Raw genomic sequence first — 17,077 nt, 5'->3', positions numbered from 1 at the left:
TTTGGCCTGGACCTCAACTTCCCTCTTTATAGGGCTGTAAGAAGTTCCTTTGGGAGCTCTGTGGACACCAGCCTGACACCTACCAGCCTGGAGGGGTGAGGCCCTGGCCATCCCCATGAATGAACTGTGTAGATGTCCCTCGGACACGGGACTGTGAAAACCTTACTTCCTTGTACCCTAGATCCATACTCAACTCCTGGTGTAAGGAAGAGTCTGGGCTCTGCAGGCAGATCCACTGGTGTTCACAACCCACTGCTTGTTTCTTTGTCTGCAGCATGGGGATCATATCTAATCTCACAGGGCTGCTATGTGGAGTAAATGAAATAGTAGGTGCCCAGCACTTCACGCAGTGCCTAGCCTGCAATAGGCGCTTAGTAGCTGTTCTATTTGTCATTAAAGTGGGCTTTACCCCTCCGCCTCCATCCCTACCAGCTGAGCCACCACCTGCTGTGAAAGAGAGGACATGACTCATTAGGCCAAAGCTGTCATGTCTTGAGAAAGGATCCCAGGCCATAGAAAGGGTTGCCAGGGCTTGTCCCCAGGGCTCCATCTGTCCTGGACAGGGCAACGGAGTGATCAGAACAGAGGGAGGGTCTGGCAGCCAGACTGGCAGAAAAGAAAGCCAGTGTTCATAATAAGAGAACTTGATCAGAAAGATACCTTGAAGCCTGGCTTGCACCCATCTGTTTTCTTAGGGATGGGCTTTGGGGTGAGGGTTAAGGAGCAGATTAGATATTTTAAAACATTTTGTTACAGAAAATTTCAAACATATACAAAAGTAACAATAATAGCATCATGAACCTTAATGTATCTATCACCCACCTTTAACCACGATCAAATTATGGCCAATTTTCTTTCATCTGTGCTCCTACCCCCATGCTATTGTCATATAATTCCAAGACAGCATATAATTTCATCTGTAAATATTTCAGTGTGTATCTCTAAATTATAAGGACTCTGAAAAAATTCACCAGAATGCCATAATATCAATAATTCTGAATATCATAAAAATCTACTGTTCAGATTTTCAATTGTCCCATAAATGTCAGGGATTTTAAAAAAAATGGTTTATTTGAATCAGGATCCAAATAAGGCCACACATCACAATTGGTGAAGATGGCTTTTAAGTTTCTTTTATTCCAGAAGCTCCCCCCACTCCATATCTTTTTTTTTTTTTTTTTGTCTTTGCAATTTATTTTTGGAAGAAACTGGGTCATTTGTCCTATTGTATTTTCTGCAATCTGGATTTTGCTGATTGCATTCCTGTGGTGATGTTTTACCTTCACTTCGTCTTTGAGGTCTTGACACCAAAACAGCATTTGTGAGGGAGTCCTCAAGTCCAATCTTGCCTGCCCACCTCCTCCATTGCAAGAGGGCCTCCCATCGCCTTCACCAAATGGGAAAGAAAGGTCCCTGGTGCCAGCTGCTGGAGCCGAAGGATGAGAAACATGGGGACAAGGGCTTCCGGAGGTTTCCGGCAGTGTGATGGTGGGCCGTGCTGTTATTTGGACTGGGCCTTCTCTCTGTTTTTATGAACAGGAATGTCTTTTAATAAAGCAGAGCAATTTTCTGCCAAATAGCCAGGATTGTTTTTCCTCCTTTTGGAGCAATAAGGTTCAGGATTTGTCTCCCAATTGACTTTCGAGAGCGTGTTTTCTCAATTCTTTCCTGAAATTAAAGTAAAGGTCAAGGAGGCTGGTCTAAGACCCAGCCCTTCCTTCTCTCTGGGCTCTGGCTGGCTGGACTTTGGTAGCTAAGCGTGTCCTTGGCTCAGGTGACCCTGTGCAGCCCCTGGGGCAAACCGAGCTCAACTTTCCAGTTTTTTTCTTTGTGGGGGCAAATTGAGGAGGAAGGGAAAGTGGGGGGTGGGGGGAGGAATATAGTGCCAGTCTGTGGGCTCCATTCTGAATTTAGATCTCCTGGGCAATTTCTAGAAGCTTCATTCTCCCCACTATGTTCCCTTCTCAGGGAGGGGGCCCTGGGCCCCACCCCCAACCTGCCTCCCACCCGCCAGTCTTCTGCGGCGCACGTGAGCTGCCCCAGGGATCTGCCCCTTCCCTCGCACAGTATCAGAGCGGTGAGGATTTTTAATCAAAAGGCAGCACACGCAGAGAACAGCACCGCCACCACCCTGCTCAGCATCACTGAGCCATTCTCCCCCACCCCCTCCCCACACTGAGTCACTCCAGTTAACAGTTAATTAATTTGTGACACTTTGACAGTTTCTGAGGAGACATTTTTACGGAGCCATAAAAATCCGCAAGGTTGGGGCTGTCAGGCAGTCACCCCTTCTTGCATTCACTACGTCCCCCAGACCCTGCCTCACCCCACTGCAGACCCTGGAGGCCTGCAATAAGGTGAGGCTGGGAAGACTCGAATTCTGCCGCTCCTCAGGCCTCTCAGAGACTCCACACTCCCAGGGCCACCTGGGCAGACCCAGGGCCACCTGGCCACCTTGGGAAGAAGCAGACAGCGGGGTTGTCTGGGATGACAGCCCTGGAAGAGAGGAGGCCCTGGTCATGCTCAGCTGTGGTCTCCTCTGCTCCTAGACAGAGTCTCACCCAGGGGCCCTTTCCACAGCTGGGCAAGGAACTGTGTGTGCTCCAGCCTCTCCCTGGGGACACCCCCACTCCACCCTCATGCTCCTTAGAGAGCTGAGTCTCAGCTGCACTCAGTTCACTCACTGGGGATGCTTGGTAGTCTCTGGCTGGTGTTGATGGGGGGAGATGGCTCCCTTGGCCTGCTGTGACTTCCCTCCCACAGGGTGATACCAACCTGGACACTCTGAAGCCCTGGGCCCCCAGGCCTTCCGGCACCCCAGAAGCCATCTCCACCTGCTCTGTGCTTTTCCTTCCACAGACTGCGTGTTGTCTATGACCTCTCCCCACCTCCCCACACTCACTTCCATCCGTGTGCCTCCTCTTCTTTTTCAAATGCCTTATAAAGCCTTTGGGCCGCAGTGCCCACCTGGGAAACACCCTGCAAGGACCCCAACCAGCTGGGCACCCAACCCCAGCTACCACTATGACTGGGACCCAGAGGGTCAACAGGAGATCTCAGACGAGGCTATTGTACCCTTCACGAAGGATCTGGGAGAAGAAATGACTGCAGGGTAGGAAAAGACCTAGGGACTGGCCCCTTCACACTTGGATGAGGTACGGCCTCCATGGACATCTCTCAGACATGTGTGGAGCATATGCCATCGCCAAGGTGGTGTTGGAGAGGGAGAACACCAGGAGAGACAAGACACATGCAAAGCTTGCACACAGTTTAGCAAGAACAGACATGAAACAAATCACTAGACAAATACTGACTTCATTACATCTGTGCTGGGTGTCACCGAGGAGCTCCTGTGTTGTAAAAGCATTAAGTGAGAGGACGGGCTCTGAGCTGGAGTGGCAGGAAGGCTTCCTTGGAGAAGGGGCTGGAAAGATAGTCCTGAAGGGTGAGAAGGAGGAGGAGACCAGCCAGGGTGTGCTATGCTGAGCCCAAGTGGCAGGAAGGGGCTTAGGGTTAGGAGTTGGGACTCAAGGAGGGTACATATGGCTGCCTGTGCCCGTAAGTTTATGGATGTGGTGACAGGAAGTTGAGCAAGTGCTCAAGGATAGCTTCTCTTTTTACTGTGAGGTAGGAGGTAAGGCTGGGAACTGCTGGCCAGGTTTAATTCCGGGGAGCAAGGGGAGAGGCTTGGAGCAGGTGACCCGGGTTGCCAACCTCAGGCTGGGCCACAGAAGGCCCTCAAGACTGTAGCCACTCTTTGGCTCCAGCTGCATAGGGCCAGACACAGCCGGAGACCACCAGTGGAGATATTCATCCAGGCTGTTCCGCGCCTTCTAAAGAAACCTAGACACTGTTCCCTGCTGCACGGCCCCTGGGCTCTGCTCCCTCCCTGCCTCTGGAGAACACCAGGTTCCGGGGAGGGTCCCCATGCTGGGGGAGAAGGGATGGCAAATGGGGGTGTTAGTGTGTGGCCTCCCCCACTGTCTTCCGCAGCAGCCTCTGCCACCCCCAAATGGTAGTTCAGGCCACTCCCTGGGCTTCCACTAACGGGTATCCCCCAGCCTAGGTCTCTAGTCCAGACCTGTTCCCCCGCAGTGGTGCTGAGGCTGTGGGTGGGGAGGGGGAGTCCAGGGGCTCAGGAGGGGGGACCCCTTCCCCTTAACTGGGAAAGAGCAATCTGCATTTCTTCCCTCAGAAGTGACTGCTGACACCGGGGCCAGACCCACAGCCTCACACCCCGTTCCCCTGTGCACCTGGGCCTGGGATGCAGGAAAAGCCATTTCCAGTGAGCCCAGGAGGTTGCCATCGTCCATGGCTCCAGGCTCCTCTTTGCCCCCACAGTCCTCTCTGTTTCTCCTCCCCCTCCTTTTTTCCCTCTCCACAGACCCTCCACACCCCAGGCCCAGGGCTTGGAGGTTTTGCCCTCCAGACAGCGACTGCCTGTCTGTCTACCCACTCCCGCCCTTTGCAGCCCAAGGTCTGCAGCCGCCTGGCCTAGGGCTTTGGGAATGCGGTCTCTGTTTCCTCTGTCCTCTGCTGGGGTAGCCTCCTAAGCCAGAGTACATAAGGGTGTTATTCAGTAACTCTCTCCTTTCCCCTTTGATGTAGGAAGGAACAGGTGCACCTTCTTTCCTCCCTCTTCCATTTCCACACTGCCTTTTCGAAATTGCAAGAGATACTAAAAGAAGGCTCAACCCCAAGTCACAGCCTGGCCTTTGCCTGGAGGGGCAGGGGCAGGTGGCCTACATCACCAGGGTCCTAGAAAGGACCCTCTTACCCACTCAGTCCCAATTCCTATCCAACTCGAGTCACTCCGATAGGCTGCTTTTGAGATGCAAATGAAAAATACTTTCTTCTTCCCCTCTACTTTTTCATTGAAATGCTTCACATCTCAGAAAACAGGAAAAAGTGATGTGTTTAAGACAGCAGTGTCTCACCCGCCATCAAGCCTGATAAGGAATTGTTAAATTTTAATTAGACAATTTGATTCCTTCAAGTGCCGAACTTTCAGGGAAGGCAGCACCAAGACTTAAGCTGAGACAGAAGCACAGGAAAGACGTTGCTGGGGTTTATGCTGCATCCAGGGCTTCTGTCCCCCACCTTTCCAGCTCTGTGCCCCAGACAAAATAGAAATGAGGTGGTGGGAGAGAGAGGGAGGGAGAGAGAGAGAAAGAGAAAGAGAGGATCAGAGAAAATCCTCTTCGTTTTCCCTGGACTTGCCAGCTTTCTTCCTGGATTCCAGGCTCTCCCAAGAGATTGACCCTTTTCACCCTGCTCCATCAGCCTTGGGACTAAGGGTGGCCACACCTTCCAAGTTTCTCATGAGAGAAAATGTCAGGTTTGGGTGTCAGCCTCAAACTGTTGAGCTTTAAAAGAGCTTTTTAACCTTCCAATACACTTGAAAGAAGCCGTTTCTGTTTATAGGTTGGGGCTCCTGCCAGTTTCGGGGTGTGACTGGGAAAGCAACCTCTTCTATACCTCATCTATATCCCAGAAGGCCCGCCCCCTCCCTGTCCCCTCCTCTACTCCTGGGGGGCAGTGCAGTGGGTGGCCTGAGCAGGATGGCCTGCCTGGGGCAGCCTGGGTGGCCTAGCTTAGCCCTGGGTATCTGGGCTCTTCCAGTACTTCTCAACTTGAGAGCTAGCTAATTTCCAAATTAGGGCACACACAGAAAATAGTAGCATTTGTAAGGCACATAGGGTGAACGGCAGAGGCTGCGGAGGTTGGAAATGCCTGGCTGTACATCCCAGTTGACCTGATATTTCTATGCACCTTGATGCATTCTAAACATCTTGTTGGGGAAGTTCTGCTCTGAAGCTTCTGAAGAGAGCCACTATTACAGAAGGCTGGAGTTAGGTTAGATGTTAGGGAGAACTTGAGGGGCAGGGGTCCTGAGCACTAGAATGGATGACTCTGAAAGATATTTCTGTAGATCTTTGCCCTTCTGAGCTAAGGCAGAGCAAAGAGTCCTAGAAACAGATGAGGAGCAGATGATCTTTGGCTCTTTGATGACTAGTAGCTTGTAGGTCACCACACAAATGCAGTCTTCCCTTACTCCTGGCTTCCACCAGGGCAGCTGAGAAAGAAAAGCCTAGAAGGCCTCAGAAGACCCATGGAACCTTGTCTGCAAGCATCTGCCTGGTGAGGGTAGAATGAGGAGCAGCAATTACCCCCACTTTCCTGCACAGAAAGGTGCCTTAGGGGAGAGGCAGCCACCCCTGGAGTGAGGCCTGGCAGCTACAGGGTTAGATCGTTCATCCTCCACCCAGGAGACACTGTCAAGTAGCTCAACCTGTAAGAGCTGGGAAATCACAGTGTCCATGCACGTATTTGGTGCTCATTAAGTTCTTGTTGACTGGGGACTGCGATTTGGAGCTTTTGTCAGCTTTTATACGTGCTGCAGGGGCCACCTGGGAGAAAGATGGAGATGACATTTGGAGGGTGGTGAGCAAGCTGATCATATTTTCATAATCCCAAATCAAATGCTTGTTTTTGACAACAGCAGATTTTTTAATATAATGTGTCACTTCGTCTGAAAAAAATTTTCATGTGAGAATAATGCACCTCGGGTTATGTATTTAGCCAATCTCCATTTTAAAAAAAGAACAAGAAATGGCGGGACCGTCATGGCAAATACAAGGTGCCATGTGTTCTGTGGCTTTGCATTTTCCCTCCACAAGCTCCAGAGTGGACGAAGAACTCACCTGGCTTCTCTGGAGCCGGAACCAGCCCAGCATACCTGGAGCAGCACTGGGAACCTTTCCTCACTCCCCTACCACGAACACAAGCTCCAGCCAGGATGGAGAAGCTCCTCGCTTGTGTATTCTCGTGGGATGCCCCTTGGAGCCCAACAACCTGTGCAGCCCAGAGGCAGATGGACAAAAGGAAGGGATGGGCTGGAGCTACAGCAGGGAAGCCTGGGAACCAGCAGGTTTTCTCAGGCCTCTTGAGAAAATGCCAGCAGAGAAATGCTGGGAAGGCCCTGTATTGTTATCTACTCTGCAATGCACATTCCCCTACCCCCACCATTTTAATGTCTTTGAAATCAGAATGCATTTTACAATGGACGACATCTTGGAGCTCTACTGGTTGGATAGCATTTTTTTTTTTTTCTTTCCTAGTGGTACATAAAATAGTGGTGCATTTTCATTCAATTTTGTCTTAGAGTCTATGAAATGTGGTGATTAGTATGATAGTCATTGGCTATAGCAGCTGGGCTGAGAGAGCTGGATCTTCCAGGCCAGCTGCTACCTCATCCCAAGGGTCACTTGGGTTTGTCCTGCAGCCAGGGCCCAGGGACAGGCTTTGTCTTTTCCTTCCTTTACTTCCTCCCAAGGAATTGGTGGCTGCATCTTGAAATCCATCTCCCTTCATCCAGCCGCCTACTTTTCAGGATGGGCCATAGGAGGCAGTGTGCCCAGGAGAACCTCAGACCCTCGTGAGCTGCATTTGAACAGCACCAGTCCCTTCATCTCACTGAGCCATTGGCTTGTGGTCTGATTGCTTGTTTCATTTCATTCTTTTGCTTGGTTTGATTTTTAAAGTCGACATTCTTGAGGGCTTACCTGTGCCTGGCACATGGCCATGAGTCATCTTACTTAATACTCACAATTGTTGTTAGCTCTATTTTGCGTATGGGAAAACTGGGCTCAGGAAAGCCAAATAATCTGGCTGAGGCCCCAAAGTTAGTAAGTGGTAGAGTTGGGACTTGAACCCAAGGTTTTTAGTCCTCAGCTCGAATGTTATACTAGCACCTCTCAGGCTAGAGTACCTCCTCTGTGGCAGTGGATTTGCTGATGTCTGAATTCCTGCTCAGCTTGATATTTATATGGTGAGAGCCAGCCAGGCAACCCCTGCTTGTGAGAGATGCCAGCCCCAATTATGTAAGGTGCTGAAGACACGATAGAAACCAGGGCTGACACCAGGTGTTAAAGATAGCCCTGTACCGGCCGGGCTCGGTGGCTCACGCCTGTAATCCCAGCACTTTGGGAGGCTGAGGCGGGCAGATCACGAGGTTAGGAGATCGAGACCATCCTGGCTAACATGGGGAAACCCCATCTCTACTAAAAATACAAAAAAATTAGCTGGATGTGGTGGTGGGCACCTGTAGTCCCAGCTACTGGGGAGTTTGAGGCAGGAGAATGGCATGAACCAAGGAGACGGAGCTTGCAGTGAGCCCAGATTGCACCATTGCACTCCAGTCTGGGCGACAGAGCGAGACTCCATCTCAAAAACAAAAAAACCAAAACAAATAAACAAACAAAAAGCCCTGTACCAAGGTACTTATAGGGGTTACAGATATTTAGGCATTTGCTATGTTTTTCCTTTTTTTCTATAATATAAATATACTACATTTGTATTAGCAACAAAAAACAACAAGAATAACCAATAATAAATAATAGATTAGAAAATTAAATGCGTGAGGCCTTTCTCAGAACTTGGGTACAGGGACTGTCCCTCACCCTGCAGAAGTAACCAGCACTCCAGAGAATGAATGCTCACCCTCAACCCACCCTGACCTGCAGTGCTCACATTTGCCATCTACATTGTGCTCATAATTTTAAATCCTAGACTAGGTATGGCTCATGCCTATAATCCCAGCACTTTGGGAAGCCAAGGCAGGAGTATCTCTTGAGGCCACGAGTGTGAGACCAGCCTGGGCAACATAGTGATGAGACCCCCATCTCTACAAAACATTTTTAAAAAGTAGCCAGGCATGGTAGCACATGCATGTAGTTCCAGCTACTTAGGAGGCTGAGGTGGCAGGATCAATTGAGGCCAGGAGTTGAGGCTTCAGTGAGCTATGATTGTGCCACTGCACTCCAGCCTGGGTGGCAAAGTGAGATTCTGTCTCTATTAAAAGAAAATTAAATCCCAGTTTACATCCTCCCTCCTCCAGGAAGTTCTCCACAAACACCCCAGCCACACACATGTACATATGCTCCTGAACATCAACTGTAGTGGACACTGTGGAGTGCCGCCCAGATCCCCCTGCAGGACCACAGCCCTCATCTCCAACTACTGGGAGTGTTGGCAACTGACAGTTCTGGGCAACTGCCCACTGCTGAGGAGAGATGCCTCTTTCAAGGCCACACTGCTTTCCCTGGGACAGCCGCAAGCTATGACATCTATGAGAGGGGATTAAAGGCCCTACCCTGTTGCCCTCATTTTGGCAACTGGTAGGGTGCCCTGTGGGGTCGCCCGATGCCTTTGTAGTGACTTCTCCCTCTGGCCTGTCCTGCTTCCTCACTCCTTTGCGCATCTTGATCCTGAGAGCACTACCCAGTACATTTCCTGCAGGCTCATTTCCTCTTCAGAGTCTACTTCTAGGGACCTGTATTAGTCTACTCTGGCTGCCGTGACAAAAATACCACAGACTGGGTAGATTAAACAACAGAAATCTATTTCCTCACAGTTCTGCAGGCTGGGACATCCCGGATCAAGGTATCAGCAGGACTGATTTCGCTTAAGGCCTCTCTCTGTGGCTAGTAGATGGCTGCCTTCTTGCTGCATTCCCACATGGTCTCTCCTCTGTGCGCGCATCCCTGATGTCTCTTTTTGTGTCCAAAGCTCCTCTTATAAGGACTCCAGTCAGATTAGGTTAGGGCCCACCCTAAGGGTCTCATTTTAACACAATCACTTCTTTAAAGGCCCTGTATCCTAATGCAGTCACATTCTGAGGCACTGGAGGTTAGGACTTCAGCATATACATTTTGTGGGTTGAGGGAAGAGCATAGTGCAGACTGTAACAGGACCCAGCATACAGCACCTATGGCACCCTCAGGTACCTTTCAAGTGGGAAGGGGTTTTCTTCCCAGCTGCACTAACAGAACCTTTGAATTCAGCAAATGTCTGTTGAGTACATACTGCCCGCAAACCACAGTCAGGAGTTGGAAAAGAACAAGATGGTATGTTTTTTTGTTGTTGTTCATTCCAAGAACAAGAGGAGGAATGAGCAAGACAGGTTGTAACTCTTGTGACGTCTACACCTCAGTGAAAAAAGGAGACTCCTAAATAGGTGTCTCGTGCAGCACTGGGGTGTGTTTCAGTGCTGCAGGACCCTGCAGAGGATGGGTGATGGCTCAGGCAGGAGGACATGGGTGGATTCTAGGGCAGGAGGATTCTGGGCAAGACTCGCTTTGAAGGATGCATAGGGACTGGAAAAGCAGAAGGAAGGAAAGTGAAGGGAAGAGTTTTCCAAATCCCTTTCTCATTTGTAAAGTAGGGATAATAATTAGACAAGATCAGGCATGTTCCAGGTAGTACGGCCATAGACAGGGAAAATAATTAAAAGCCTCTGACGGTTGTTTTGAAGATAAATGAGACAGTATATCAAAAAACTTAGCAAACTATAAAACCTTTTACAAGTATATGATGCTATCATCAGCAGCAGGGAGTTGGGGGAGAAGCTGAGAGCGATGGTCAGGATGGGGGCAGTGAGTGTGCCTCACATGCCTCAGGCCCCTGACACTGCTTTGCACAGTGCTTTATGCCCAGCAGGTTCAATAGATGCTGATTGAGTAAATGAATGTCAGAAGTAGCCCAAGGCGCCTGATCAATACATACATGCAGGCCTCCCACTGTGGGCTCCAAATGGGAAGAGGGCCCAGTTGGCTTTGCAGAATACAGCATCAATATGACACATGCTTCATTACCTTAGAACTGGAAGATTTGCTGCATGGCGGCATTCCATGTCACCCCACATGGAATTAGGCACTTTGCTTTTCCCCAAGGCTCCAGAGTAATGGTGGTGGGTAAGACATGATCCATACTCCTCTACCAAAGCTGGAAGAGTGGGTGTGTCAGACAGGGATGAGAGTGTGGAGGTTGGGCAGACCCTCTTCCACCATCCCTTCTGACCTACTGCAGGAGGTGTGCCCTGTTCATTGATTGGACATGGCATCACGTTCATCCCAAATGGCATCAATTGGCGGTTTTCGGTTTGGGGTAGCAAAGTACCTGGAAGTCATGTGCTTTGTATGGAATGCCTTGGAATGCTGATAAGTTTAATTCTATTGTGTAAAATATGAAGACTTTTGTTAGCTGAAAAGCCAACTATATTATCCGTGCATTATGCTTCAGTCACAACCAAAATTCAGGCTGTCAAGTTCATCAACTCCTGATGCCTCCCAACTCTGCTCCTGAGCCCCTCTGGTCCCTTTTCTCTGTGAATATGCCACACCAGCCTCCCAGAGCCCCAGGCAGAAATCCTAGCATTACCCTCGACTCCTTATCTCCCTACTTGTCCCATACCCACTTTTGCCCCACATCTATCCAAGGACCAAGGACCATGAAATTGATTTCCAGTTTAACTCCTGATTCTGAACAGGTCTCTCCGTCCTCATTCCCACTATCTTCATTCAGATGACCACAATTTCTAACCTAATTTACAGCCAAAACGTCACTCCCCTCTGAGCTCTGTTCTACACCATACACCTTTCTAGAACACCAGTCCAATAGGGTCATGTCTCTGGGCCCAACCTCTCAGTGACTTTCCAGCTGACAAGACTCAATCTGGCCTACAAATGTCCCTGCAGTTTAATTATCCTCAACATTACTGCCATACCCTACATTTTTGGCCAAGCAGAATTGCTGTTTGATGATTTGGGACCATGTCATATTGTCTCTCTGGAACACACCCCCCTCAACCCCTCTCATTTCGCAGGCTAAGTTCTCCTTCTACTTCATCCCAGATGATACTTACTTCAAGACACCTTTCCCCTCCATGGGATGAGATGCCCATTCTGCAGGGCTCTCACTGCCTGCATCCTGCCAAACCTCATCATCTCTTATCTGGATTCCTGCTACAGCCTCCCAGCTGGTGTCCTGCTTCCACTCTGGGTCCCTCCTCTTCGTTCTCCACAATGCTGTCAGCATCACCTATTTGAAAGGCAAATCAGATCATGTGGCTCCTGCTGCCCTTAGGATCAAGTATAAACTCCTAGCATGACCTTTATGGCCCTCTATGATCTTGCCTATTGCAACCTCCCCAGACTCAACCCTTGCCAGGTCCCTCTGCATCCGCTATCCAGAATCTCTTTCAGGCCCTCTACCTGTTCTCTACCTCTGTGCTTTGCATATACTGCTTCCAATGTCTAGACCTTCCACTGACTCCCAGTTCTTTACCTGGCTAATTCCTACACATCCTTCAGGTGTCTGTCTGTTGAACATGACTTCCTCTAGAAAGCCTTCCCTGAATACCTGAACTTCCCTGAATTCCCTGAATACCTGAGGCTATGTATCTCTCTCCCTGTTCCATTTCCTACTAACTATCACCCATAGATGTAATTGCTTGATTAATTGGCTGTTGCTTCTCCTAGAATGTGATCTGCAGAGCCATGTATATTTTGTTCCTGCTTATGTTTCTAGAACTATATAAAACAATGCTTAATAAATATTTATAGAATCAAGAATGAATGAATACCCATTTCTGTTTCGATGACTGGAAGGTAGCAAGCCTGGTTCACTCAAGTGTGTGGGGCATGGGTCATGCTTAAGAAGTGTTTGTTAAATGAATAAATAAATGATGGATCAGCTCTGTTCAAGCTCATCTTATTATATGTTTAAAAAAATTTGTGCTTGCTCATTTGTCCTACTAGCTGTAAAAACTTGCTAGCAAAAGAGTGGCAGAAGGCCCAACATTTTAAGAAAATTCTTAGCCGTAAACCTTAAAATCCCGAGTTGGAGAATTCTCATTATTAAATGCTAGGAGTTGGTCTTCTCCCTGGAGACCTCTGCAAGAGGCCCACCCACTGACACCCTGTGTCCGTTTTTCCTGGCCAGAGCCTGGCCACCCAGTGGCTCCGCCGCCCCGATGGATCCACTGAATCTGTCCTGGTACGATGATGATCTGGAGAGGCAGAACTGGAGCCGGCCCTTCAACGGGTCGGACGGGAAGGCGGACAGACCCCACTACAACTACTATGCCACGCTGCTCACCCTGCTCATCGCGGTCATCGTCTTCGGCAACGTGCTGGTGTGCATGGCCGTGTCCCGCGAGAAGGCGCTGCAGACCACCACCAACTACCTGATCGTCAGCCTCGCGGTGGCCGACCTCCTCGTGGCCACACTGGTCATGCCCTGGGTTGTCTACCTGGAGGTAGGTGGGCTCCCCGCTTGCTCCAGCACTTTCTCCAGCAGGGCCCTGCCTTGGACACTGGGGACTCTAGCTCCCCACTGGCTTTTACCAGTGAGTTTCCTGGTGGTTCCCCAGGTGATTTTTCCTTCACTCTGGGCTTACTTTTTCTCCTTTTGAAACGGGTAGATTGTTTCCTTAGTAATCACAACTACCATTTGTAAAGTGCTTGCTAAGTGCTGGGCCTCATGTAAGGACTTTAAATATAGCGTTTTCCTATATAACCCTCACAGCAGCTCAGAGGCTGGCATTATTGCCACCATTTTGCAGTTGATAAACCAGGTGGTCAGAGAAGTTAAGTGACTGCTGCAGCATCACACGCTGGCAAGTCCAAGCTGGAACACTGGCCTCAGAGTTAGTTCCTTACATCATATTGCAAATAGGAGTAACTGGCGAGGATCCCCAAGGAGGGGCGTGTTTATGCTCCCAGGCCCCTGAAACCTTCATTCCCATCTCCCCACTTCAGAAACGGGGCTGCTGCTCTATGCTCCCCATATCACCTCTCCTTCCCGCAGCTTATTCTGCGGCCCTGTCCAGGACCTCCAGGTAGAGGCTGCCATGGACTGTGCTGTAGCCCTTTTGTTAGGAAGAATTGCATAGTCACTCGTTTCTTGGCCCAGCTCTGCACCTCAAAATGGGGAGTAGGCAGCACAGTCTAGACACTGTGCCTGATGCATTGCTGACACAGACCCAGTGAATACTCTTGGTAACCCTGGGAGTCCATGTTACTCTTCTCACTTTACAAAACAGGAAATAGGCTGGGCACAGTGGCTCACGCCTGTAATCCTAGCACTTTCGGAGGCCAAGGCAGGCAGATCATGAGGCCAGGAATTCAAGACCAGCCTGGCCAACATGGTGAAACCCCATCTCTACTAAAAATACAAAAATTAGCCAGGTATGGTGGCACATGCCTGTAATCCCAGCTACTTGGGAGGCTGAGGCAGGAGAATTGCTTGAATCTGGGAGGTGGAGGTTGCAGTGAGCTGAGATTGCACCATCGCACTCCAGCCTGGGCGACAGAGTGAGACTCTGTCTCAAAAAAAAATAAAATTAAAATTTTAAAATTAAAATTTAAAAAATAGGAAATAGAGGTTTTGAAGAAGAAGTTGCCTTTCTTCACCCAGGTCACAGGGAGAAATGCTGTTGGAGAAATCCCAAAGCAGATATTCTTCTCCAGGAAGACACCTTCAGGGCCAGCAAGCAGATGTGGGAGCATTTAGGGATCATCAGTGGGCACAAGCTGGATCCTGCCGCTTTCTCTGCCCGGCTTTCTAGGGTGGCCTGTCCAAGGCTGAAGCAACCTGGGAGTCTGGGTGCATGGGAAGGCATGGGAGCAGGCATTTAGGAAAGTGCCGGTGCTCTGCCCACTGAACCGTTACCTTCCTGTCCCGAGCAGAAGAGGAATTGACCAGTGCCTCTGAGGCCATCCCCGCCTGAGAGGGAAGGGGTTGTTGAAAGAAAATGCCAAAACTTTGTAGGTTTAAACAGAGGAGACATCTAGACGAGCAAGCTCAGGTGAGGAGGCGAGACTGGGGGAAAGTGGCTCACCTCCCTGTCCCCAGGCCCCCAAGGGGCTCGTGCGCTTACTGTTGTCACCACCACCCCGACCCCAAGGGAGCTCTGATCCGTCACCCCTTGGCTTCCTTTACTACAGCCAACACAGGCTGCAACTTCCAAAATGACCTAATTGGATATTAAGGAAGAACCAAAAGGAAACACAAATACAAAACCACATAAAAAGATTCAGTTGACACAGGCCGGGAGTCCAGTTCCCCCTGGATCCATGTTTATGGGGGCCCCTAGACTCTGTCTATGCCTTCTTAATTCTTACACTTGATCCCCTCCTTCTTCTCTCTTCCAAAGGAGGTCCTAGATCTCAGACCATAGGGAAAAATGGCAGAGCAAACAACCTCTCTGTTCCTCAGTTTTCTCATCTGGAAAATGCAGATAATAGTATCGTACATCATAGCATTGTTAAGGATCAAATGAATTGATGTATGAAAAGTGATTAGAATGTACATGGCTCACAGTGAGCACTACGTAAATGTCAGCCATGGTGATGATGATTAAGAGGAAGATGACGATAGACATCCAGCACTGCTCCACATAGGGAGGACTCCTCGTTCCTCTTCACTGCCCCATGGGATAAAGAGGAAGGAGAGAGTACTCCCTATGTTCGCCCCAGGCAAGTAGGTACCCTCTTCCCAAAGGAATGTGTGTTCTGCCTGGGGCTCTGGGCATGGCTTCTGTTGGCTTCCAGACCCCCTGTCCCTACCCAGATACTTGGGTAGGGACAAATCCGTACGTGGGCTATAGGGAGTTCTCAGGAACCTGTAAGTCTTTCAAACAGATCCTTTAAACATGCTTGTTCACCTTATTTTAAAGGTGAAGCTGAGTGTGTCAGGGGAGGAGGGTGCAGAAGCCGTTTTCACAGGGCAGGGCTCAGACTCTCCCACAGCATCTCATCAAGCTAGAGCTGGGCGCTGAGCCTTGTTTAATGGACATTATCTCAGAGAGTTGTTGTCCCTAGAGAATGTCCCAGGTGGCATCTCACCTTGCCCTGACGTCCTGTCAGTGCACCCTCACAACCATGCACTGTCCCCTCTTTAAGACATGTTCTTGTCATCCAGACTTTTTCCTCCTGTTCCATTTCCAGCAATGCCATGCCAGCGCCTGTCTGGCTTAGGACTAGGTGTGCATTATTTATCTTGCTCAGTGTACAAAAAGCACACTGGTTTTGGAGTAAGAGGACCAGGTTCAACTCCCAGCTCTACTCCTTTTATCTAGATGCTGTGGGAAGAGTTCCTGATGTCCACATGTGCCATTCCATGTCAGCCTCACAACCCTTTAAAGACGGGCTTCCTGTGCGCATTTATTTTCTAGATGAGAACAGGAGACTGAGAAGATGAACAAAGATCTCAGAGTTATTCATTCACTCAGTCAGCATTGACTGAGCACTCTGAGGTCTTACCCCAATCTTTGTGCAATGGGCTAAGGCACTGGCCTGTGGGGGATGCAGAAGTTGACAGGGCTCCTACAGTCCAGTCTGCTGCAGGTGACAGTGGAGCAGTCCCCATAGGAGGTGTGGGGCATGTGGCCCAGCATGGGGGTGTCAGGGAAGACTTTCAGGGAGAAGTGATGCTTTAGGAAAAATTACCCAGGAGAGGGAGGGAGACCCTTGCATTCTCAACAAAGCCACCCAGCAGGGAGAGGGAGTAGCTGGCTGGAGGTCTGGAGGAGAGGTGCTCATGTCATTTGCCTCTGAGGCTTACTGTCTGCATTCTAAGACATGAGCATCAAGTGGTTGGAACAGTGCCGACATATGATAAGTCCTTAGTATTATTATAGTTATTAGGACTTAGCTGAGCCATCTCAGGGCCTATACTGCAGGTCTCAGCTTTATGTGAGCAAGAGCATTAAGAAATGATGCCTGGGTGCCTGGGGGTATGAAGAAAAGAGCCTTGGGTTCAACTAGCAAACCTGGGACCACTCCTTCCTCTGCTACTAAATCACCAAGTGATCTTGTTCTGTTTTCTTCTCTGACCCTCCCTAGTTTTGTGCACCCTTGAAATAATCATCTTTCCTTTTCACGCCTCATGCTTGCCAAGTACTTGTCACATAATTATCTCCTATTTTGATAAGCTAGATGGTTCCTTCCAGGACAGCTTAGTAGAGAGCATGGGATGTGACGCTTCAGATTCCAGCTCTGCTGCACACCTGCCGGGTGAACTTGGCCACGTTACATGGCCTCTCTGAGCGTAAGCTCCCTCACCTATGAATGGGATAAGCAAGCCCTTCTTGTAAAAGTTTTAAGAACTGTACATGAGATAAAGTGCCATGCCCACAGTAGATGTTTTATGGACAGTGGCCACCAATGCATTTTCTTGAGTCTTTAGATTAGCAGCCCTAACTACTCTCCAAGGCAGCTTCCCCTGGGACCAC

The 17,077-nt window shown here is 49.5% G+C and overlaps 1 protein-coding gene across 12 annotated transcripts in view; it reads left to right on the top strand.

Annotated features, from left to right (window-relative positions):
• Positions 1 to 17,077, top strand: part of LOC105493586 (dopamine receptor D2) — a 239,580-nt gene that overhangs the window by 211,456 nt on the left and 11,047 nt on the right. For all 12 annotated transcript variants that reach the window (XM_071075589.1, XM_071075590.1, XM_071075595.1 and 9 more), the window contains one exon: positions 12,784 to 13,099. In XM_071075589.1, coding sequence (XP_070931690.1) covers positions 12,815 to 13,099 — 285 coding nt within the window. In that variant the 5' untranslated portion in view covers positions 12,784 to 12,814. The remainder of the gene's footprint in view (positions 1 to 12,783; positions 13,100 to 17,077) is intronic.

Source organism: Macaca nemestrina, chromosome 12, assembly GCF_043159975.1.
Source record: "Macaca nemestrina isolate mMacNem1 chromosome 12, mMacNem.hap1, whole genome shotgun sequence".
NCBI classification, from domain to species: domain Eukaryota; kingdom Metazoa; phylum Chordata; class Mammalia; order Primates; family Cercopithecidae; genus Macaca; species Macaca nemestrina.
This window is presented reverse-complemented; position numbering and strand designations above follow the sequence as displayed.